Source organism: Acanthopagrus latus, chromosome 24 (assembly GCF_904848185.1).
Source record: "Acanthopagrus latus isolate v.2019 chromosome 24, fAcaLat1.1, whole genome shotgun sequence".
NCBI lineage: Eukaryota > Metazoa > Chordata > Actinopteri > Spariformes > Sparidae > Acanthopagrus > Acanthopagrus latus.
Genome location: NC_051062.1, coordinates 3,502,848 through 3,526,747, shown reverse-complemented (window position 1 = coordinate 3,526,747; position 23,900 = coordinate 3,502,848). Strand labels below are relative to the sequence as shown.

General features: G+C 44.9%; 4 protein-coding genes across 4 annotated transcripts; 2 read left to right on the top strand and 2 right to left on the bottom strand.

Moving 5' to 3' along the window:
* Positions 1–280: 280 nt before the first annotated feature.
* On the bottom strand, positions 281–2,653 carry spp2 (secreted phosphoprotein 2). The gene is made up of 6 exons (XM_037090653.1): positions 2,495–2,653; positions 2,284–2,411; positions 2,060–2,182; positions 1,302–1,418; positions 606–654; positions 281–455 (listed from the first exon to the last, which is right to left on the bottom strand). Exons 1-6 carry the CDS (start codon positions 2,544–2,546, stop codon positions 343–345), a joined length of 582 nt encoding a protein of 193 aa, XP_036946548.1. The 5' UTR covers positions 2,547–2,653; the 3' UTR covers positions 281–342.
* Positions 2,654–3,085: 432 nt separating this feature from the next.
* Positions 3,086–6,462, bottom strand: alg11 (ALG11 alpha-1,2-mannosyltransferase). The gene is made up of 5 exons (XM_037090651.1): positions 6,333–6,462; positions 5,454–5,675; positions 4,889–5,260; positions 4,238–4,803; positions 3,086–4,057 (listed from the first exon to the last, which is right to left on the bottom strand). The coding sequence occupies exons 1-5, from the start codon at positions 6,404–6,406 to the stop codon at positions 3,774–3,776; spliced, it is 1,518 nt and encodes a 505-aa protein (XP_036946546.1). The 5' UTR covers positions 6,407–6,462; the 3' UTR covers positions 3,086–3,773.
* A 113-nt stretch (positions 6,463–6,575) lies between these two features.
* Positions 6,576–11,114, top strand: cpb2 (carboxypeptidase B2 (plasma)). Its single transcript, XM_037090652.1, has 11 exons — positions 6,576–6,873; positions 7,194–7,269; positions 7,381–7,505; positions 8,098–8,206; positions 8,370–8,471; positions 8,564–8,668; positions 8,780–8,890; positions 8,991–9,081; positions 9,758–9,960; positions 10,076–10,160; positions 10,248–11,114. Exons 1-11 carry the CDS (start codon positions 6,797–6,799, stop codon positions 10,460–10,462), a joined length of 1,299 nt encoding a protein of 432 aa, XP_036946547.1. The 5' UTR covers positions 6,576–6,796; the 3' UTR covers positions 10,463–11,114.
* Positions 11,115–11,658: 544 nt separating this feature from the next.
* zc3h13 (zinc finger CCCH-type containing 13) lies at positions 11,659–23,900 on the top strand. Its single transcript, XM_037091396.1, has 20 exons — positions 11,659–11,817; positions 12,482–12,652; positions 12,850–12,953; positions 13,151–13,265; positions 13,513–13,624; positions 13,756–13,922; positions 14,036–14,184; positions 14,520–14,720; positions 14,958–15,125; positions 15,204–15,547; positions 15,883–16,371; positions 16,487–16,735; positions 16,878–17,400; positions 18,078–18,190; positions 18,657–19,910; positions 20,030–20,698; positions 20,797–20,940; positions 21,190–21,390; positions 21,988–22,151; positions 22,244–23,900. Exons 2-20 carry the CDS (start codon positions 12,491–12,493, stop codon positions 22,457–22,459), a joined length of 5,544 nt encoding a protein of 1,847 aa, XP_036947291.1. The 5' UTR covers positions 11,659–11,817; positions 12,482–12,490; the 3' UTR covers positions 22,460–23,900.

Here is a 23,900-nt window from a genome sequence, read left to right as displayed (position 1 = left end):
GCCAGTGCACTCATTGGAATGCCTTTAAAACATCACAGTCTTAGCACAAATGATTAAAATGGGATCATATTTGTTTGATCAGTCAACCTTATACCCCCCTCTAGTGGTCTTATCCATCTCTGCATTTAAAAAAACAGCATTTGGAGTCATTTAAAGCTAAATAGAATACTTAAATTATATGGACTGAAATCTTAACCCCCCAAAAATATGAATCATTAGCAGCTCTGTAATTTAATCAATTGAATACTTTTTTTAAAAAAAAAGACAAAAAGACCTCATGTGCAAAGTATTTCTTTAATTCAAGTTTGTTGACTGATAAGCATCTGAATTTTGAGGTTGAACCTACACCAGGAAGTTGCTGAAAGTGTCCCCTCTGGGCTGGACTTCCACTGTCTGGCTGTGGAGGGAGCGTCCAGGCTGGACAGGTGGAGGAGGAGGTGCAGAAGGAGCCGGAGCTGTTGAAAGCTATTGGTCAGTGGCATGCAGTGGTAACGTATGCTTAAAAAAAAAAAACTAAAGGCACAGATCATATGTGTTATCTTTAGTTCAGTTTAGAATTTCAAGTTGCAGTAACCGATCGTGCCACCACGTAGTAAAACTGTTACCTCTATTTGCAAATGGGATGGTTAACTGGTGTCTCCCTCTCGAGAAGATCTGTGGAGTCAAAGTCTTGACATTATTCATATGCACCTTATAGTTCAGGACACTGGAATGCAGAGGAAAGCTTAGCATGTTTACCTTCTTTAGGACAAGCCAATCTTAATCTGAGAGGACATATAGTGTCATATCACGTCAAAGATAAGGGTTGTCTTTTCCTGTTTTTTTTTTTTAAAGGCTACATTACAGTAAAGTGATGTCATTTTTCAGAATTTACCAGACTGTTCCACTTATTCTAATACTTGCTATTACTCACTTAATCATTACATACACATCACTGATGACTATTTGTGAAAAAGTACCAAAATGTCATGAAATTTGATTTTGTCATTGAGTCCTAGTCTGTTTATATCACAATACATGATATCCTGTATATATATATGTATATAGCATTATTTTAAAGCAATATTGCCCAGTCCTAAATTAGGGTATGTGTTTATTTATCATAGTTAGTTCGTAATAATTAAAGTGAGGATTATGGTAAAAATGTTTCAATAATTCAAGTTAATGTTTGGTAACTAGCAGCTATTAAATAAATAAATAAATAAAATATAGCCAATAGAATTACTATTAATACTGAGTCTCAAAACAGAAAATGGAGGAAAAAAAATGAGTTTGGGAAAACTCTTCCTCTGTGCCCTCACCTCCTCACTAGACGAGCTGGAGCTGGAGCTGGAGCTCCCGTCATGGCTGCATCTGAGAGCAACCACCTGAGCCGAGGTGTCCAACATCCGGACCCTACTGACGCAGGAAAACGTTGGCTGGAGAGGTAAAAAGGGGGAGAGGAAGGTGCTTTTGATATTGTGCAAGTGTTTTTGTTACAGCTGATTCACTTTAATTCGTATCACATGTTACTGTCACGTCACTGCATCTCTGGAAAAACAGATTTGTTCGACGCACTCTGTTCCTGTCAGTTGGTGCCAATGCAAACAGTGGGCTGCATCAGTGTGTCAATATGTGTCCTGCACACAACTTGGATATCCGGCCCTCTACATCAGCAGGGGAAGTGTAATAAAGTACATTTACTCAAGTACTCTATTCTACTTCTACTTCACCAAATCCTAGAGGCAAATATTGCACTTTTCCTCCTCTACATTCCTCCTCTGACAGCCTCAGTGACTTTTAAGATTACATCCAAAAACAGGAAATATTTTTCAACAGAAGGAGAATTTTGACACTTGAGGTATATTTCGCTGATCGCCTTAATCTTAGTGAAACCTGAACACTTCTTCCACTACCGCTGCACAGCCTCTTAGAGAAGCGTACAGGCACTTCAGCTGATTTTCTTTAAGCTTTAGGCGGTTTGTTGCATTGCCTTACACGTTACACCTCTGTGGCACTTAATGAAAACAATCCATCATGAGATTTAGTTAATTTTTTCTGGTGAAATTAGGTGTCTCACCACAAAGAAGCCCGGTCTGAAGGCACATGTCTGGGGGTCGCTCGTGGAGGCCTTTGGACACTCCGTCTCTTTAATGCCAAATGTCATGAGCAGGTCAACCGTGTTCAGGCCCATGGGAATAACCTGGAATACATGCGATATTTGTCATTATCCCACAAATAACACATCCCTAAGACCCCCCTACCTGTAAAAATCAGTTTAATGAGTCTCACGTGCAGACTCACCCTGCTGACAGAACCTCGAGTGACCCGGTAGAGATGGCTGTCGGCGTACACAGAGTTCACCTGTGCCAGAGCTGCACCAAGACCCCTGTTTGCCATGGACTCCAGTTCAGAGTTGTACAATGGGATTCCTAAGGACAGGGATGTGTAAAAAAAAAAAAATCTGTCAGTTACTGGATCTATCTTAAGTCAATCTGCAAGGAAAAGCACTCACCTGAGCAGCCCAGAGCCTGCAGAAAGGCCAAGAGTATCACATAGGACTTCATCTTGACTAGCACCAAACTTCAGTAGCTCCAGCTCCTCACCTCCCTTCCTCTAAATATGCTCAGCTTTCGTCCTGATGGCCCTTTGCACCGCCTCTTGTCCTCAATAACCCCCTAAAAAAAAAGAAAAAACTCTCCCCCTGTTGGTCCATCCTGCTTCCTTCACGCTGTGGCCGTTAACCTTTGTTCAGCACTATTGATTCCAGGGTGAATTAAATAAGCACCATCAGATTCTCATTCAGGCTGTTTGATCCTCCTCTCAAACCTTTTCAGTGGAGGTGTTCAGATCTGTGCAAAATTACGTACTTGAATGAGTTTAAATCCATAAATATAATGTGCTCGGCATCTTAAAATTCACTGCTGATTTAACACTTTTGTTTAAAGACAACTGGGGTCTCATCAACGTAATTAATCACAGCTTTTGATTGATGTCGCATTGGTTACATACCAAAAAAAACCTACAATTTTGTAATTTTACAAATCCAGTTGCCTACGATGCAACTCTACTCTGAAGATCAAGACATAAAATATCAATGCAACAGCCCCTTACTCATCATATCTTTATTACATTCATCATCAATATAAAAAAATACTTCACATTTTGAACATGACATTGAGTCCCATTACCATCACATTAAATATAATCTCTTTAATTAAACCAACACTACTGACAAAAGGAATGTGTCCTGTAACAAAAAAAAAAAAATGTGACAAGAGCTTGAAGTGGCATGTCACAGGATAATCTAGTATTTACAGATACTTGTGTAACAGAACTACACAGTTTTCTGCAGCTGCATTCGTTACTCCGTAGACAGAATTAGATCCTAATCGTACCTAATAAGCACTCACCTTTTAAAAAGATTATTTCTGATAGGGGCCATGTACATAAACTGTGCACAGGTTTTTATAAGAATAATACGAAATTGAAAAGAGGAAGAGCACTTGCTCAAAACATGATACAGTGGATTATGGAGATGTATAAGGTTCTCTTATGTGGGAGGGTTTTTTTCTGCTTTTTAGAACAAATTCGTGTGCACTAATGCTTGGTGTCGGCATGTGTTGACAATTTGGTCCGCCCTGTATGAGCATGTGAGCAGTAACTGTGTCAATATAATCCCATTTTGTCACCAGTCGTACAGTGTGAATGCAGCCCTAAGTGCATCAAAGAAAAGGTGCTCAAAGTAACTATCCAGCGTAACTATACACACAGGCAACTAATGAGTCCCCCTCTCATCGTTCAAGTGTTCCCATCAGAGGCTCCATAGCAGTGAGGAAACATGCTTCAAACTCCTGATCTGAGAAGCGAGCCACAGACTGACGCGCGTTGCGCCTGATCTGCAGCCGCATGGCTGGCGGCAGCGCCAGGATCCTGTCTATGGCCTCGGCGTAACTTTCCTCGTCGTCGGCCAGGAAGCCGGTCTGGCCGCCCTCGTAAGGCACCACGATGTCCAACTTGGGGCCGCCGGACTTGTGGGCAAGCATGACCTTCCCTGCTGCCATGCACTCCACGACGCCTAGAGAGGGAAAGAAATGAGACTGCACTTTGAATATCATCACAAAAGTTTTTCTCTGTGGATTAAGCGCTTTGATACTTTCACAGCATTAACATAGCACCTGGACCTGCTTTATAATCACAAACAGATGAAGTAAAGGGAATTAGACAGTAGAAGCATTCTGTCACACTGATTAATTACCTATTCCAAAGTGTTCGTTCCACATGGTATGCAGCCCGATGGTGGCTTCCCCCATCTCTCGCTTCAGTTCCTCGAAGGATATGTTCAGTTTAAACTCAACCCTGTCGCCGATACCCAGCTCCTGGCACAGCCCCCGCAACATGAGCACCCTGTCTTCGTCCTGCTGGTCCCTGCACCCACCAATCAGGACCAACTTCAGGGCCTCCCTGCCCCCAAGCCCCTCCCTCCTCCTGTCCAACACCCTCTTGAACGCTTTGATCTGCAGCCGGTGGTCCTTCTCCGGCCTGAACTGCCCGATGGAGACGATCGAGTGGCACTTCCTGTCCCCGTCCTCCTCCAGCGGCACGTCCAGGAACCCACTGACGTCGCAGGGTGGGTAGACCACGCTGGTGCGGTTGGGAGCGCGCCACAGTGACAGGATGTGATCGAGAGTCCAGGAAGAGTTGACCATGATGAGGTCACTGCAGGAGCCGGCCATGCCGTAGAGCAGGGCGAACAGGCAGTAGTAAACCACCTTGAAAGCACTCAGGAACAGACTGTTGGAGACGTAGTCGGGGTTGTTGAACCTAGGACATCAGCAGCTTGTGTTACTTAACAGAAATGTTTCTTGACACAGCCATATTAGCAGTTCATTAGACAGGCAGCGGTTACCTGGGGTTCCTTTCTCTCACTACAGACAGCATGTCAGTGCTGATGGTGGGATAGTGAACGTAACTCCCCACGCTGCAGCCTCCCAAGTAGCGAAACAGGGGCAGAGTGAAGGCGTAGCCCATGGAGTCGATGTACAGGTCTGGGACGAACTCCGTCAGCGCCTCCCACCCCAGGAAGATGGAGCCCACGCTCTGTCCCAGCAGGGTGAAGTGAGGAAACAGGCCGGGCTCCACGAGCAGCCGGTGCCTCAGGAACACAAACTGAATCGGCCGGGGGAGCACGATGTTGAAACGGCGCCGCGCCCCTTCCAGAATCTGCTGGCCCGTCACACCCAGGTCCCCCGTGTACACCACAAGGTTGATGTCCACGTACCTGTGCAGATGTGGGTTAACTCCATTCAGTTTCAATCTGCTATTATGAATTAAGTAGCGATATTATTATTACCCAATGATTTTATAATAACTTTACTGAAGACCCATGTTTGAATAAAGAGTGTGACAGCATGCTGCAGTAAATCAGTAAATCTGTAAACTTATAAAAAACAAAATGTATCCATCTGCTTTACCTGTTCTGTAGAGCCCTGATGGCACACCAGAGCACCCTTTCCCCACCGCCACCGGCATTGCAGTAGGGGTGGAAGAAGGCCACGGTGGGACGGCCGTCTCTCGCCCGCCGAGCGTTCCTGCTGCTCTGCAGCCAGAGACGCACCGCCAGCACCAGCAGGACGAGGACGGCGATCAGCAGCACGCACAGAAACACCAGGGGCAGCAGCAACTTCCACAGCAACCTGGAACGCACAGAGGCCCAACACGGGGAGTTAACAGGCAACAGCAAGCACATTTTATATCATCAAAAAACAAAAGTTGAATTGGGATTGAACAAATTAATACTTGTGAGATGTGTGTTTGATTGGCTTCTGGGACTTTGAGGAGGGCTGCTCTGGAGTCAGAATTATAAGAATATACTTGGAAATGCTCTTCTGATAAAGACAAATATTTTTTAAGGAGGACTGAAGGAAAACGTTCTAGCAAAACCCCGGCTGTAACCAAGTATTACTGAAATATTACTGTAACATTGTTGCTGATTAAAAGAAACTACCTCACTAACATCACACATGTACATAACACATCAATTTAGACATAATAAAAAACTATTGGCTTCTAGGTTGAAGAAATAAAGAATTGCCTACATTTGAGTGATACAGTAAAGAGCTTATTTATAAAAAGGTTAAACTAATTAGAACACATTAGCCTTGTATTTATCTACAAGCAATGAATTAGCTAAATGTTAGCTAAGTTTGCTAGATATGCTAAGTTTTCCTTTATAATGTTACCAGCATACTGACGTACAGTAAAAGCCACAACCCGGACGGCACCAAACATGTCGATGTCAATGCAGCAAAACAAGCTGACTATATGACATAATAAAATATAGCATGTTTTACCTGGTTATTTCACACAAACAGTGGACCAGCTGATCGTGGCCCGACATCTTGCCAAATGAAATTTGACAACACATCGCCTTTCAAGTTTCCTGCCCTGTTTTTTTTTTTTTTTTTTTTTTTTTACAGCTGCTGTTACATTTAGCGAGCGCCACCTAGCGGCGAGGAGGTGTCACTACAACCAGCTTGTTTTTGATCAACAGCCACATTAGGAAGCTTCCTTTAATTCAGACCTGTGTGAATTAAACAAATGCTGTGATTTAAGGTGCTGAATTCCAAGCCGAAGCAACATAGGCCACGAGCCCGTTCCCTCTCGGCTCTGATGGCTGATCTATGCCCTCGTCTTTCAAAAAAAACAAAAAAAAAGTAATGTTTAACTCTAAATAAACACTGTTAGAATCAATAACGTCTCCCTATCCCCACTTTCTGAACAGACCTCAGTCTTTAATAGTCTCGAGTCTGGCATCATGAAGACACTTTTGATTTTGTTTGTTTTGATGAATTTGGACAAACTCCCGAGGACAGGACACTGCACGGAAACACGGTAAGCTGACTTGTGAAGTTTTCATGAAGAGTTGTTATTTCTAATCTGCTGTTGTCCACAAAGGAAAAACTCATGACAACACTTATGCAAACACACATCCACTTACCATGAATGTTGTGGTACCAGAATCAGGGCGCTTATTCCCAACACTGACATAATTTTAACAAAACCTCAACCTCTCTCCCCCCAAAAATGACTCACTTTCACCTCTGTCACTGTCTGAAACAGTGTAACATATTTGTGCCTTATTGGTCCAGAGGTGTCTGCATCAGTCATGGGATATAAAGCCTTTTGCTGATGTCTTTTTTCTTTTTATCCAGTGACCAGGTTCTAACAATCACGCCGACGACCAGGGAACAAGTGGACATCTTGAAGAATGTGTCCACGCAATATGAGGTGGAAGATTCTGCTTTTATCAGATTCTGATTGAGCTGCTCTGTTTTTTTTGTTGTTGTTTTGTTTGTTTTTCTCCTCCTGCGAATCACTTTTTGACATGTTTCCTCCCAGACAGCCTTATGGCAGCCGGCCGCACCTCAGTTCATCAAAGAAGAGACTGAGGTCCACCTGTTTGTACCTGCCAACAGCTCAGAGGCTGTCACAGACCTGCTGCAGAGACACGCCATCACTCATGAGTAAGATGCCGGCCTCAAAACTACGGAAGCTCATTGCTGCCAAATTCACGTATATTTGCAGGTTAAAACAAGAAAACGTATAACTATGTTACTTGATTTACTGCTGTGTCATGTAAATATGCTATTTACCTTGATATGATGCGAACTTTTGAAGGCGAAAACTCTTAATCATAACGGTTCACATTATAAAAAGATGTTTTCACGTTAAAAAAATATTTTTACGCTATGATCACATTATATTTCATGTAAATATGTCATTTACCTTGATATGAAGTGAATTTTTCCACATCATAAGGTGACGACAACAAAAACAGTTGAATGTTTTAACAGGAAAAGCCTCTTCTGTTCAAATTTGAAATGTTTGAAGTTATAACAAGACAAACAGTATATTATTATTAAAAAAAGTTTCTTGTTTTAATGTGCTAAGTTTGAACAAATGTGACAATATCTTGCTGCCACATGAAAACACCTTGGAATAAGCTTCTCGCACGCTGCTGTAGAAAACATACATGTAGAGCTTTATATCGCATTTCATGGCGGGTGTGCAATTCCTCATCTACATTTTGTGATTTCGCTCACGTGTTCATTTCAGGGTGTTACTGGCCAACGCCAACGAGCTGATTGAAATGCAGACGAGGAACGACTCCACCGACCCAAGAAGCGGCTCAACGTTCTACGAGAGATATCACAGTCTGGAGGATGTATGTCTCTCCGTCTAACACTCGGTTTTTATTGATAGTTTGCCTTCTCAGGGGCCAATTTTCAACTTTAAGCTCCACAAACAGGGCTAATTATTACAGGACTGGGTTGCATTGCCACTGCACATATCGCAGTCTACATTTAGCCACGCTGTCTCCATTGTAGATCTATCACTGGATGAACAGGATCCAGCAGGACAACCCGGCCACGGTCAAGGTCATCCTCATCGGCTCCTCGAGTGAGAAGCGGCCCCTCTACGTTCTGAAGGTGCCACCCATGATCAAGATGCCGCACAAGTTGTTTGTTTCAGCTGACTCGTGACATGAATTCTTTAACTGACGGCCCCTTGTCTCCTCTAGTTGTCTATGAATAACAGACCGAACAAGAAAGCAATGTGGATCGACTGTGGGATCCACGCCAGAGAGTGGGTCTCTCCTGCTTTCTGCTTATGGTTTGTACGCCACGTGAGTCCATTTAATCTCCTTTAAACAAAATGTCTTTATCTGTGTTTGTTTGCTGTCGGGTATCAGTTTCGCTGTTGTCTAACACTCAAATCAACCTCCTTCCTCCCACAGTCTCTGTCATATTACAGGCAAAACCAAGACATCACTCACATCCTGGACAACATGGACGTCTACATCCTGCCTGTTATGAACCCTGACGGATACCACTACACGTGGACGACAGTAAGAGCAGACGAAACAGAACCGGTACGCCGCGCTAAAGGGAGTGAATTTCAGCCGGGACTCATGACCTGCCCCCTGTTGTGCTTTTGTTTTGTCTCAGAACAGGATGTGGAGGAAGAACCGCTCCGTCAGCAAGAGAAGCGGCTGCATCGGAGTTGACCTCAACAGAAACTTTGATGCCAACTGGTGCAGTAAGACTTCCTCTCAACACTGCTGTGCAATTCAAGGACGCCCGTTTCCTCCAATGTGATGGAGTGTCTCAGAATAATTACTTACAATACTATTAAAAATGAAACCTCCTCAAAATAATGACTAATAAGCTCAAAATGCCAAACATTTTCAAAATAAAGACTTACTGATCTCAAAAAATAATAACAGTGAATTTTCTCAAAAGAATGACTTTTTTTAAAATATTGAACTTCATCCAAATAATGATTTATAATAATAATATAATGTTAATTTTCTCAAAATATCATCCTACTGATCTCGAAATAATGTCTTGGTATGTTAAAATAATCCCTTTGAGTCTCAAATGAATGATTTGTAATCTCAAAATATTAACTTTTGTCAAAGTAATGACTGACTATCTCAAACACAGTCTAACTTTCTGAAAATAATGTAATTTAATCTCAAAATAATGACATTGTCTTAGAATTCCTGAATAATAAGAGCCTTTTCTCAAATGAATCTCAAATGATGACTCATCTCAAAATGGTCACTAGGAGTCTCTAAATAATAACTTGTGTGTCTAAAAAAAGAATACAACTTTATTGACAATAATGACTCACAATCTCAGAATAATGGTTGACAATCTCAAAATGCACACTGTCACGGCATCTATAAGATCCAGAGGTGTGTCTCTTCCAGCGGAGGGGGCGTCCGATGAGCCCTGCACCGAGATCTACTGCGGCGAGTTCTCCGAGTCGGAGCCAGAGACCCAGGCCGTGGCCGACTTCCTGCGCAAGAACAAGGACTCGGTTCAGCTTTACCTCACCATCCACTCCTACTCTCAGATGCTGCTCTTCCCGTACTCCTGCACCTTAGAGGAAGCGGAGAACCACAGAGACCTGGTGAGCGGTCTTGAGTGGACGACTCAGTCAGACACCCAAGCACTCCACGTCAATTCCTGTAACTTGAGATTAAACACAGACTCTTAATGTTCTCTCTGGTGTTCTCTGTTTAAAGCTCGAGATGGCCCAAGAAGCTGCCCAGAAAATTCGAAGGTATTATAGCAACAACTATCGATATGGTTCCGGGGCAAAGACGATATGTAAGTGAGACTTGTTTTGAAGGAAAAATGACCTTTACTTGAATCTGTCAAAATATATTGATGTCACTCCCACTGTTTGCTTTTCAGACTTGGCTCCTGGAGGTTCTGACGACTGGGCGTACAACCTGGGCATCAAATACTCCTTCACGTTCGAGCTCCAGGATCACGGGCGGTATGGCTTCCTACTGCCGCCATCTCACATTCCCAAGGCCTGCAATGAAGCGCTGACCGCCGCCAAGACCATCGCCCTCAAGGTTATAGAGAAAACACAGGCGCCAACCAGTCCAGCTCCAGCCCTATAACCAGTCGCGCCGGACTTTAAAGTTGAAGTGAAAGCCTGCGAACAAAGACTTTGTTGTACCGCGGTCAGATCAGCTAGCCTTTAATCACAGCCTTAAGTATAATCTGATTTTTTTTTTTTGCTTTAAGGAGATGTTTTCGTAGCATTCCTTTAATAATGCATCATGGGAGATTCCTTTAAGTGTATGCATACCGAATAGAAATGGCATGGAAAAGTGTAATGTATTAATTATGGAAAGCTTTGTGGAATAAAAACTGTGAAAGAAATTGTAGAAAAAAAAAAAGAAGAAGAAGAAGAAAAGAAAAAAAAAATTAAACTGACTGAAGTTTCAGATTAATTGTCGCTGGTGTGTAAAGTACTTTGAGCGATTAGTACACTGAAAAAAGGGCCACAGTGGTGCAAGTCCAGCTGATATTCCTTCTACTTAAGGAGGAAGTAGTTCCAATTAGAACTTGATCACTGTGAGAATATCCCACAATTATTAATATTGACAATATCAATATTAAGTTTATAGTGGTGTTATTTGTGGTGGAGACACTGAGTTAATGAGAACTGTGATTATACATCACAGTTCTCATATTGGTACACAATTGTTTATTCACACATTGTCAAAGCATGTACACTGCAATCCAATAAAACACATCTGCATTATAAAAATGAAAAAAAAAAAAAAGTTGCCTTGTTATGTTTGTTTACCTTATGTTCTTTGGTCCATTGGGTGGATTTTATTTTGTAGTATCCCGGAAAACCGGGTTCTCAACATCGTGGGATGTGTCGCCCTCTGGTGGTCGCAAATAGCAATTACACAGTCACAGAACGAGTCCATGTACACTAGCAACCTGGTCACTGTAAACACGCATACTGGAGCCAAGTGAGGAGCAACCCCCCTATTAGCACTTTGAGCTAATGATAGCATCATGGGCTGAGACTATGCATGAACAGCCCTTATCAAGGCAGACACGATAGAATAATGACACTTCCGGTTTAAACTTTAAGTATAACGCCTGGCGAGCCAAGACGATTTCAAACAACCAAATAAATACTGAACACTGTTATCACGACTATTAATTTCTCATCTACGGATAAAGGGCTTTTATAGCCACAGCACGAGAAGCACTGGGGGGGGGGGGGGGGGGGGAGTCGTGCAGCGGATGTCCGCTAGATGGCAGCGTAGTACAACCCGCCGTAATAAACCAGCGAAGAAGAACGCGGTCTATGATGCGCACCCCTCCGCCAATATGAAGGCACTCCGGGCAGCTTCTGCCTTTGATTTTATAGAATAAGCCTTGTTATTTCTACAAGTGCTGAATCCACGCACTGGACTAAAGTAGATGCGACGCCGAATTTATATCTTGGGTAAGGCGGCTCTTTGTGTCCACAGTATGTAGCAGGCACGCCGGTGAAGATGTCTTGAAGGCCCCGCGCTAAGATACAACATGAAGTCATTAGCTCTTTGGTTAACTAACTTTAGCATTAGCCTCCTTTCTCTTGTTGTTTCTTGCGTGAGGCATGCAAAATAAAAAAAAAATAATAATTGACGTCAGCCAATGACCGACTTGACATTGGAATCATGTGAACACGCGAACATGAACGCAGACGACTTAAATATTGGCTTTAAAGTCGCGAAGTTGTCTCGGAACTTTAGCTAGCCTCAAGCTAGCATGCAAGACTGCTCGCTGGAAGCAAGCGCTGAGCAGCTGCACGGATAACAACAGGCCGTTTGCGTGCATCTGTGTGTTGGATGTGTTGCTACCCCCGGGGGAGAGCTACACATACTGGAACTCGTGTGTAGAAGTTAAAAACTTTCAGATAAATTGCTTTATTATAATGATCAGACCCACTGGAATGGAATGAATGAATGCAGTGTAGTGAAACAACAGGAAGAGGAGGTTCTGATCAGTACTTAATTTACATCTCTGCACAAGTCTTGGTGTTTGTGTGTGTGTGTGTGTGTGTGTTTGTATTAATGCAAATGTTAACTCACAGATATTTGATGAAGCATTGTCGGTCATATGTCCAGTCCTGCAGAATGTCCAAGATCAGGCGGAAGGTAACAGTGGAGAATTCAAAAACCATATCTGACAGCAGCAGCAGCACTACGACCAGCAGCACCAGCAACCCCGCCGCCCCCTCCCGCAGGCCCAGTGTATTTGAAAGACTTGGCCCCAGTACTGGGAGTAATGCTGCTGATGTATGTATAACCTAAAACACTCATATGGGCCTAAGGATGTCCCTGTTTGTGTTTTTGTTTTTGTTTTGTTCATATGCAGTTAACTCTCTCCTACACCAAACCATAACCATATGCAGCAAATGCACTCATCAGTCAGACATTGTCCCTTAACTGGACGGTCCTTCATCTCATCGGACTTCTATGCTTGTGTCTTTCAGAGTCATTGTAGAAACTGGCTGAAGACAGGTAATTGCAGTTACGGCAACACTTGTCGCTACACACATGGAACTCAACCGCGGGGCAAAGGATTTAGCTTTAGTCGGTAAGATGGCTTGCTTTAATTTAGCATGGGAATCACTCTGTGTGTGTGTGTGTGTGTGTGTGTGTGTGTGTGTGTGTGATATTTAAGGTATGACATTCAAGTTTTGGGACACGTGATTGTTCTGAAACGCTATTGCTGATTTTTTTTTTCTTTATTGACACATTGCGTGTGTGTCCCTGTGCGTCTTAATGGAGCAGGTCAGCCGAGAGACCCACAGGTGATCTGCGGGAGAGGATGAAGAATAAAAGACAGGATGTTGATCCAGAAAATCTGAAGCGAGACCTAGACGAGCCCACATCCCCCACAGCTAGAGTGAGTTATCTGCTCCTTTAGTCTCTATGTGTTTAAAGTGGTAGTGATAAATGATGGCTGTTTTTTTTAAACTAAAGACTGGTGACACAGCTGACCCTGAATCTGAAGCTGATTTTGGCAGATAATCAGAATTATTTTGTCTCAAACCTGGAACCGTAACTTGCCTGGATTGAACAAGCAGAAGCTCGATGTTGGTATCATTCTAACGTCTGTCTGTGTGTGTGTGTGTGTGTGTGTCTATCCACAGCCGAGAGACCCCTCCAGAGGCAGACGCAGGGAAAAGGAGGATATAAAGATTACAAAGGAGCGCACCCCAGCCAGTGAAGAAGAGCCCACAGAGTGGGAAACTAATCGTGAAGGTTCAATAGCTCCTTTTGGTCAAGTTTAAAGGATTTATTCATGCTGCAAATGGTCTCCAATTTATGCCATTGGAAACTAACCAAAGAGCATTAATATTGAACTGAAACACTTTTGTTTGTTTGCCTTTAAGATTCAGATATCGGTGATTACGACTACGAGTTATCCTTAGAGATGAAGCGCCAGAAGATTCAACGCGAGCTGATGAAACTGGAGCAAGAGAACTTGGAAAAGCGGGAGGAAATTGTTATCAAGAAAGATGAGGCCCCCATCAAAACAAGAGCCACTGCCATGTCGAAGGCAAGTCACTAGCTTAGTGTTTGTGCCACTGCTTTGTTTGCTCAAGCAGTTGGTTTTTTTTGGAGAGCCTCTGACTTGAATTTCAATCTAATCTGTCCTCTTCTGTCCCTCAGGCCTCCCCAGAGCAGTTAAGCAGTAAAGATTCACCTTCATCCAGGAAGTCAAGTGGATCCCCAAAACACAAAAGTGGAACCAAAGGCCTGGGCTCTGGGAAGAAAGAGAAGAAGGCGTCCGTATCCTCCCCAGTTTCAGAAACGGCCAGGTAGGAGTCTGGGACTGGTCTTGTTTTCTAATCTCAAAAACTACTAGACAGTGAGCTGTAGTATATTTGATAATTTACAATGAAAATAAATTAGATTTGAATGCTTTGCTTTCTTTTATTCATTTTAACAAATGCCTATGAAGTTAGTGCAAAAAAAGATCGCTGTCCCTAAAACAAATTAATTGAAGTGACGTTATCATGTAGTCAGCTTCATCTATATTTCGGAAACACAAAACCTTAATATTACATTATTATTATTATTATTATTATTATTATTATTATTATTATTATTATTATTATATGTATTACATATTTTCTTTCCCTGTTCTAACCAGGTCTTCTAAAGGGGGCCACAGTAAGAAGAAGGGGCCTCGAACCCCCAGTCCTCCTCCGCCAGTCCCTCTGGACCTTCCTGTGATGGGGAAGAAACACAAAGGCAAGCACAAGAACAAGGAGAAGTCTGAGGAGAAGCAGAAGGAGGGGAAAGATCGGGGACGCGATACAGAGAAACACAAAGAGAAGAAGGAAAAACGCAGGTACAGTGTGGACCGATCACAGGATGACATTTTACTGACTAGAATTTAAAAAAAAAAAAAAAAAAAGATAATAACTATTGCACAATGTTGTTGCATGTTAATATTCTTTCACTGAGTTGTCGCCATTATGATGACAGTCTCACCGGTGTTGTTTGTGGTCATTCACACAAGGAAACTCGTATCAGTTTTTATTATATATCTTTGGCACTCATCCTTCTGAACATGTGTTGTTGACAGGGACCGATCAGACAGTTCACACAAGGCCAAGCGGTCAATTACATCAGAGGAGCGTTCTGGCAGCGTGTCATCGCCTTCTCGGGGCACTTCTCCCTCAGCTAGGAAGAAATCCACCTCGCCTAAAGCTTTGTCCCACAAGGCCCCTGCACCGGCCTCCCCTCCTCGCAGGTTAGCAGATGATGCCTCCTCATAAGAGTAGAGTTTAATCAGAGAATACAGGATAATAACCATTCATTGCCACTGCAGGTCTCCCTCTCCACCACGCCGCCAGCGCACCCCCACGCCTCCCCGGCACCACTCCCCTTCATCCCACTCGGGTTCCTCTGCCCAGCGACACTCTCCGTCTCCTCGTCGGCGTCGCTCCTCCTCTCCAGCCTACCACCGGAGCACGGCAGCCCAGGCCTCCGCCCCCTCCCCTCCGAGCTCCCGGCGCTCCCGATCACCTCCTGCCTCCCACGAAGCCTCCTCGCCCCACCGCAGGTCTGACCGGTCGAGCCCTAGCCGGAGACACTCGAGGGGCCGCGAGAGGAGCCGTGGTGAAAGAGAGAGGAGTCCGCCTGCCCAGGAGCGTAGACATGAGCGGAGAGATGGTAACTTGCATTTGTTTGTGTTTTTTCTCTCAGATGTTTTTGCCGCCTTTTATATTTGGGTTATTTGTTTAGTGTGTCTGTTTCGAGGAAGTGTTATCACACTGAAAAATCTATTCCTATTGTAAATTGTTTAACCTATTCACTTAAACAATTTACAGGAAATTAAATATGTAAAGCTTTTAACAATTTATGTCTGAGTAGTGGTTGGAAATGTAGTAACTGACTACTTTTTTCCTGCCCTCTAGAAGCAGGCAAGAGAGAATTCTGAGACCAGTATCAAATTTTATGTAATTCGTTGGATCCGTTTTTAAGCTTTGTTTCTCTTTTTTTAACAGAAAGCCGCAGCAAGCGAGAGAAGGACAGCATCCGCGATGACCGCGACTATGACTCTGAGCAGGTCTCTTCACGGGACGCCCGCGATGACAGGGAGACCAGAGAGGCCCGCGAGAGACGGGATGCTCGTGAACGAGGAAGGGAAACGACCAGAGACTCTCGTGACCACAGAGACACCAGGGACGTGAAGGACTCCAGAGACAGCAGGACAGAGACCCGCTCCAGTCGAGAGTCGCTGGAGATTCGTGACCGTGAACGGGAACGAGAGAGGGACCGGGAAAAGGAGAGGGAAAGGGAGCGGGAGAAGGAGAGGGAAAGGGAGAGGACTGACACCCACAGGAAGGAGGAACCGGCTCAGGAGGATAGGAGTTATGGAAGAGGTCATGGAAGGGAAGATGGAGGGAGAGCCGAAGGAAGAACGGAGAACAGGACGGACAGAGCTGAGAGGAATGGACGAGGGAGAGGGCGTGCCAATGAAACGTCTGATAAAGGCAAGAACTGACATTACACTTAAACTTGCCCTACAGCTAATATATCACCACTGAACTTCTTTTTTTTTTATAGTGTATGTCACATCATCCTTTCTCTCATTTGTTCCTCTACCAGGCTCAAACAGAAACTCTCGGAGCTCCCAACTGGAAAGCAGCCATGACAACTGGGAGTCACGAAGCAGTGGGGTGCGTGAGCGGAGTGCAGAGAGGAGCACAGACCGCAGCGCCACCGAGAGAAGCTCAGAGAGGGGTTTAGACCGGGACCGCTACGAGGTTGAAAGGAGAGGAGAGCCGACCAGAGACTCCTCCTACGACAGGAGAGGAGGGCATGGAGAGCGGGATCGCAGAGACAACCGAGAGAGAGGTGGGCCAAAGGGATGGCTTCATTTTTGAAAACTGAAATGAGACATGAATGCACATATTAAAAGAATTCACGGCCGATCAAATAGAAGTAGCAATTGCATTATAGTTACTTATTATTTTGTTTTAATTTTTTGTTTTTCCAGATCAAAGAGCAGCCTCTCCCAACAGACACCAGGGAAGATCCGAGGAGTCTGAGAGGGATGACAGGAGGGACGATCGTAGGAACGACAGAACGGAGGACAGACGAGACGACAGGGCCCGCGACCGGGAGCGAGAGAGGGAAAGGGAGAGGGACAGAGAGAGGGAGAAGGAGAAGGACAGGGAGCGAGAGAGGGAGAGGGAAAAGGAGCGAGAGAAGGAGAGAGAGGCCGAGAGGGAGCGGGCCAGGGAGAGAGAGCGGGAGAGGGAGAGAGAGCGAGAGAGGGAAAGGGAGCGCGAGGAGAGGGAGAGGGAGAGGGAGGAGCGGGAGAGGGAGAGAGAGAGGGAACGGGAGAGGGAGAGGAAGGAGCGGGAAAGGGAGAGAGAGAGGGAGAGGGAGCAGCGGGAACGCGAGAGGCAGCGAGAGTGGGAGGAGCGAGAGAGAGGACGAGAGGAGAGGCGGGAGAGGAGAGAGGACACCAGGGACGACCGGTCTGTTCGAGACAACCGGGACGACCGCAAACTGAGGCATGTATTTTATTTGACCTACCTCTTAATATTCCTTTAAGCTGTCACTTCCTTGTTTCAGTAAAATTCAGTAATGCAGGTTGGTTTGTTGAATTTTACATGGGTATTAATAATAATGATAATGATGATGATGGATATGATAATCTGTGAAATTTCAGTGCAATACGCCATCAGTATCTGCGTCATCTGCATATATTTGTAGAGGACTGAAGGAGTAATGTTATTCAGTAATCCACAAGGAAAAAAGCAAAGATTAATTAAAAAATGCTATTAAAATTGTACAGTATACAATGTCCTTGATGTGAGCCCTGTGGAACACCACTCTGAACATTATTTTATTTTATTGCCAGCTATAGTTTTTCAAATGGCTGCCTATCCATGAGCAGTGATGGAATATGACTAAGAGCATTTACTGGAGGGCTGTACTTAAAGGTGCAATATGTAAGATTGTTAGTTGAAAACATTCAAAAATTAAAATTATCAACAGAATGTGAAGATTGACAGATCTGATGTAATGTCATCAATGTTAATCGTTTTTATTTTACAGCATTCAGCTTTAAAACAACACAGATTCCGATAATGAGATAAATGCTAAATGTATGCATTTTTGTTTGTAATAATACCAACAGTAATATTTCGAAATTTGTTGCTATAATTCTCCTCCCCTCTCTTTTTAGCCGAAAGAGGACCAGGGTGGAGAGCAGCCCGAGCCCCCGACCGTCACCCAAGCGAGCGACACGAGACCTCAGTCCAGCAGACAGCGATGGCTACAACAGTGGAGAGGACAAAAGTGAGCGCCCGATTGGCCGAGGGCAGGCCAAGCTCCACCCACAGCCCCTCCTCCCCAGCCCAGTGTGTCCGCCTCCATCTGACAGTAGGGAAATTCTTTCTGAAAGGACACACCCCTATTTAAATGGGAATGCATCTCTCCTATACTGCACTGCAATGATCAATAATTTTAAGTTTTATTTCTCTTTGGTATTAATTCACCTCAATTTCTTGTCTTTTGGTTGCATGCATTCCAATAAGGGAAGCGGGCTAACATTCGTGCCAGATTATCTTTGCCTTTATTTATTCATATTGAAGGGCTGTTTTACATAATATTTTGCTGTGACATTAAGGATTGCAAATGCCTCCTATCAAGAGCCTCGTCTGTTAGTCCAGGACTGGCACTGAGAGGCCGTCTGCTATCATTTGACCGCTTGCCTTAACGCTTTCAAACTTTGGTTATGTGACTGTTTTGTGTATGTGTGCAGGTAGTGACAAACATCGTCTGCTGAGCCAGGTGGTGCGCCCCCAGGAGCCCTTGCTACGTTCTCCACCACGGACTCTTTCATCTGATGAAAAGCCCGGTCACTGGAAGGACGAGGAGCGCAGAGGAGGCGGGGACAAGCGGGAAGTACGCAGCCGCCTTGACGACCTGGAGCCACGCGGAGAACGCAGCCGAGGCGGCGAAAGGCGTGGAGAGCATCTTGCAGACACCCCCACTGACTCCCGTGGCAGAGGCAGAGACCAGCGAGAGTCCACACCACCTCCGGTTCCTGTCGCTGTCAGCGAAGACAGAGAGATCGTTGGCTCCCAGTCCCATGAGGAGGGCAAAAAGAAGACAAAATCGCAGAGGAAAGGCTTAAAGAAGGGTCGCAAAGATGAGGAGATTGGCGCTGCCAACAGCTTGGCTGTTGCGGGAGATCGTTTCAACCCCGAACCGCCAACTGGCAGTTCTACAGATGGACCTCCACCCTTATACTCCCCCAGGAAAGGAGCCAAGAAGAAGGCACTTGAGCGAAAGAGGAAACGGTCTCGAGGAGGAGAATCTGATGTGTCTGACGAGGACTCAGCAGCTCATCAGCCACATAGTAAGAGGAAGAGAGGCCCCCGGACACCTCCACCTTCCATGAGGCCTGATAACCGTGGAACTGGAGGCAACACAGAGCCGTCTCCACTGTCCAAAATGGACAACTTCAGTGACTGGTCAGATGAGGAGGTCACAGACCGACCAATTGAAACGCAAGCTCCCCTGGCTCCTGCTGAGAGGGCTCCTGCTGAGCCCCTAAGGAGAGGTGTTCCCAGGGGCGGCAGGGACAGGGACCGGTGCAACCCCCCTGCCATTGCCCCCCTAATCCCCCAGGATCCTCCGATGCTACTGCAGACTCTCACTCCACAGCCTCTCATGTCCCAGCCCCTGCTCCGCAAGCCTCCACCAGAGCAGGTGCGCAGTAGCAGCATGGGCAGCAACCAGAGCCGCGCATCATCCAGACGCCTGCGATCACCCTCCAACGAGTCCGCCCACAGAGAAGATCCCCAAGTCCCGCGATCCCGCCGAGGCCGGCTGCAAGGCACCAACTCTCGTGACCGGGAACGTGAGCGAGAGAGGGAGCGTGAGAGGGAAAGAGAGCGAGAGAGGGAGCGGGAGAGAGAACGGGCGGTCGTGAATGACCCTCCAGGGGCCGAGAGGAAGTCTCGAATTGACCAGCTGAGGAGAGGAGAGCCCAGCCGCAGCACTTCCTCAGGTAGATAAACACACATCTTGACACTACATTGCTTAACATGAACCTCTATCATCACGAAACAATTAATATGTTGTAAAGTGAGCCAAGCCTGACTGATATCTGTTTCTATTGTCTTACAGACCGTCAGGATTCCCGCAGCCACAGCTCGAGACGCAGCTCTCCTGACTCTGAGAGGCAGGCCAGGTCCCGTGCCGGCTCTTACGACAGCCGAGAAAGGGAGCGAGATAGGGAGCCTTTTGAGCGGGAGCGAGACCGGAAGGAGCTCAGGCCTCAGCAGCAGCAACAGCAGCAGCAGCCACTCCTCCTCCAACAGCCCCTACAACAGCAGAGGGACTGGGAGCCCGAACCTAGGGACTGGCCTAGCAGGGGACGGGAACCTCTACTGATGCGTCCTGGACGTGAGCCTCTCTTGAGGGAGCGGGATATCAGGGACAGAGAACGCTTACTCCCCGAAGGACTCATCCAGCAGCATGAACGAGAGCGGGAAAGGGAGCGAGAGAGGGAGCGGGAGAGAGACGGCAGAGGCGACAGAGGCGGCGACCGAGAGAGGGAGAGGATGATGATGATGGACCTGCCGCCCCACGGCGACCCCAGAGCTCCAGGACGAGGGGAACTGAGAGGTGACATCCGAGGAGACCTGCGAGGGGATATGATGAGACAGGACAGGGGCGACTATGAGCCTCTGCTGCCAAGAGAAGCCTTCAGCCCTGCAGAGCTGGAGAAACCAAGCAACAGTCACCATCTGATGGGAGAGCCGCGGGAGCTGGAAAAGGCGGACAGCATCGACGGTAGGACGATGGCAGTTGATGAATGCAGTTTTCAGGTGTATTTCATTTGTCCTTTCAAAATCTCCAATGTTGAAATTAACGAAACTTTGTGTTCTCAGGAGACGACGATGGGAAAGAAGACGATGGGCAGTCTGTTGCATCTGTTGGAGAGGAGTATGAACCAATCAGTGATGATGAGCTTGATGAAATTCTGGCTGACAGCCAGAAAAAGGAGGATCAGCAAGATGATGAGAAAATCACAGGTAAGAGGAAATGCATCTTTATTGACAATCTTGCATAAAAATGATTTTCAAGTTAATTGCTGTATTATTTTTTTGTAATTTAATGATGTTATATTGAAGGATTGATTGTTTCATTCCAAAACTTCTTAATCATGTCAGAAAATGTTTAAATGTTAAATGTAAAAAAAGAAAACAAACCAACAATCAAAAAGACTGTAAAGAATCAGGTGTTTCCTTTTTAAGTTAATCCCCTAACCTATGTGCCGACAGGACCTCTGGATGTGATTGATGTGGACTGGTCCAGTCTGATGCCCAAGCAGAAGCAGGAGCCGCGGGCAGCAGGGGCAGCGTTGCTCCGGTTCACCCCGGGGGCCGTGCTTCTTAGGGCAGGCATCTCCAAGCGACTTGCTGGGCCTGAGCTCCTGGAGCAGGTCAGAGAGGTGTGCAAGTCTGAACTGGATGACCCCAAAGGTGAATTTTACACATCATGCAACCCTAAAACTTTTAATTCAGGGTTTGTGCAAAGTCTTGAAAATGTGCTATATTATAACCATTGTGTTTTCAGGGTGAGCAATATGCTTAAATTCTGAGATACTTGCAAAATGTTTGTTTTCCATCATGAGGTGTCCTCAGCACAATCATTCATGTAAACATATTTGTTTTTTTACTTGGTGTCAAAATAACCATGATCATAACATACAAGTCAATATTAACAGCTGATAAAATAAGTGACAACACACATCGATTGACTGGTGTAAAGGAATTAGGTAAACTTTTCTTCTCCCAGTTGCAATTTTAGTTATAAAGTGGAAGTGATGATTATTGTAATGACTAAATGTAAATGATGATTAAGGCCTTGAGAGGCTTGAAATGTTTGGTTTAGGTACCTTGAAAGTGCTTTGAAAGGCTGCCCGAAACCTGGACTTGTCACAATCATTTGAAATTCAGTCACTGATTATTTTTTTCCTTCGTGACCTAACATCAATGCGTAGTAGAGTATAGTATTAGAGTATTTGAGCCTGTTTTGTGTGATGCATCCTTAAATACTGATTTACTCTCTCCTGCCAGATGCTGAAAAGCTGTTTGAGCATGATCTGGGGGCTCTAAATATGGCAGCCCTCAACAGGCGGGTGGAGAGGGCAGGGTTACTGAGCAACCTTGGGCCCTGCTGCAAGGCCCTGTGTGCCCGCAGAGACTTCGCCATACGCCGGCAGCTGCTAAAAAATGACAAGGTAGATGTCTTCTAATCACCGTCAGGAAGCTGAATCATTTAGATGTGTGAAATGTGAAAGAGAGAGGTTTAAATCTACTTCTCCTTCCTCAGGGCCTCACCAAGCAGTACCCCGTTCCGCCAGTGGTTGACAACGAGCTGCTACAGATGAGCATGCGTCTCTTCAGAAGGACCATGGCCGGTCAGGCCTCAGGCCCAGAGAGGTCCGACGGTGGGTCAGCACCAGCAGCCGACGTGGCTGCAGCTGGTAGTAGTAGTAGTAGTAGTAGTAAGCTCAGCACTGCACAGCCTGAGGTGTGTGTGTCCTGAACGAAAATGGGTTTTTATTCAGACAAAACACATGAAAGTGAACACTTCTAAGCCCTTCCTTCTTCTTCTCCCGACTCTGTCCCATTTCATTACATACCTAGCCTTTTTAGTCATGAGAATAAAGAAAAACGGCAACATTGTGAATCTTACTCAGTGATGCTTTACATATTTTGGACGATCTGCAAGTGCTGTGCCATAGACTACTGGACATTCTAGCCTATGGAGGTATGTAATGAACCATGTACGAGAAATTTAAAAACCACAACTAAAATGACGTCATGTGTTTTTTTTGTTTTTTTTTCTGCATTACAGTGTTTTAGAGCAGCTTTTAATTGTCCGTGTCACCTGTCTAACCGACTTTAATGACTGTTTTGTTTTCATATATTGTGCATTTGGTTACTACAACTGTGCATTAAATGGTTAGATGTTAATTTTTGTAACGGGTCTTTTGCTTTGTATGAAGTGACTGTTCAGCCTTCTGATAAGGTGACTCTTGATGATATTACCATTTTGTTTACGCCATATTACAAAATACCTGCTGAGCAAATCTTGTCGCATTTGCGGCAGAGTGTTACTGACCAACGACACTGAAACATCCTGCAGGGACTTGAATGTTTTCTCGTGAATAAGCACTGCCAAACTATTCCTTTTATCGAATGTCATTTGTTACATCTGTCAGTCATTGGAAAACATTATTGCTTGATGTATTTGTTTTGAATGGTTTGGCAATGTCTCCCTGAACTGAACTGAAGTGAGCGCAGAGCACACTGTAGACTGCAGAGTCCCAGATCTCCAACACTGCCATGTGGAACTCTCCAGCCCAACACCATCCAAAAAGGAGCCAAAAATGTGCGCAATAGGAAAAGACACTAGGCTGCTTAGATTTAAAAAAAAAAAGAAAAAAAAAATGCCTGAAAAGATAATTAATTGCAACCTCACATCACGTTTGGGTTCCAGTTGTTGACCGTCCAGAGTCACAATAAAAGACTGGTACAAGTGGATAAACTGAACCTCTGGGATGTGGTTATATCAACACTCTTAGTCCAGCAGTTGAAACTTGAAAAGAGACAAGGTTGTGCTCGGACACAAAATCAATGGACAAGCCAGCGTCAGTGAAGCACTGACCAGTTTAAAGAACCTAATAAGAATGGGGAAGGCTGTTATCTTAGAGCCCTGGATTCAACACGATGCACCCTCCCACCCACGCAACTGTGACTTGAAATCTAAGTGACATTACAGACAAGAAGAGATTGGGCTCTGATATAGCCACCGTCTTTTTAGTCAGACCACAACTATTGTCGGAAAACGCTTTTCTTACTACATATTTATTTTTTCCAACTCAATTTTGAGATGTGCAAATAATGATATCTGGTTTGACGCTGTATTTTTTTGTTGTTGTTTTTTTTTTTACTGTAAAATAAATGTAGAATGACATTTTAAA

Bases quoted from the DNA above. Each gene is read 5' to 3' on its own strand.
- spp2 (XM_037090653.1), bottom strand. From the start codon at position 2,546: ATGAAGTCCTATGTGATACTCTTGGCCTTTCTGCAGGCTCTGGGCTGC. The intron at 655-1,301 runs GTGAGGGCACAG...TTGACTCCACAG, and splicing joins CCAGCTCGTCTAGTGAGGAG to ATCTTCTCGAGAGGGAGACA. The intron at 456-605 runs GTAACAGTTTTA...AGCTTTCAACAG, and splicing joins CATCCCATTTGCAAATAGAG to CTCCGGCTCCTTCTGCACCT.
- zc3h13 (XM_037091396.1), top strand. From the start codon at position 12,491: ATGTCCAAGATCAGGCGGAAGGTAACAGTGGAGAATTCAAAAACCATA. The intron at 17,401-18,077 runs GCATGTATTTTA...CTCTCTTTTTAG, and splicing joins CGGGACGACCGCAAACTGAG to CCGAAAGAGGACCAGGGTGG. The intron at 20,699-20,796 runs GTAGGACGATGG...TTGTGTTCTCAG, and splicing joins AAAGGCGGACAGCATCGACG to GAGACGACGATGGGAAAGAA.
- alg11 (XM_037090651.1), bottom strand. From the start codon at position 6,406: ATGTGTTGTCAAATTTCATTTGGCAAGATGTCGGGCCACGATCAGCTG. The intron at 5,676-6,332 runs GTAAAACATGCT...TGTGCGTTCCAG, and splicing joins TGTTTGTGTGAAATAACCAG to GTTGCTGTGGAAGTTGCTGC. The intron at 4,058-4,237 runs GTAATTAATCAG...TTCCCTCTCTAG, and splicing joins GAACGAACACTTTGGAATAG to GCGTCGTGGAGTGCATGGCA.
- cpb2 (XM_037090652.1), top strand. From the start codon at position 6,797: ATGAAGACACTTTTGATTTTGTTTGTTTTGATGAATTTGGACAAACTC. The intron at 8,669-8,779 runs GTGAGTCCATTT...TTCCTCCCACAG, and splicing joins GCTTATGGTTTGTACGCCAC to TCTCTGTCATATTACAGGCA. The intron at 9,082-9,757 runs GTAAGACTTCCT...TGTCTCTTCCAG, and splicing joins CTTTGATGCCAACTGGTGCA to CGGAGGGGGCGTCCGATGAG.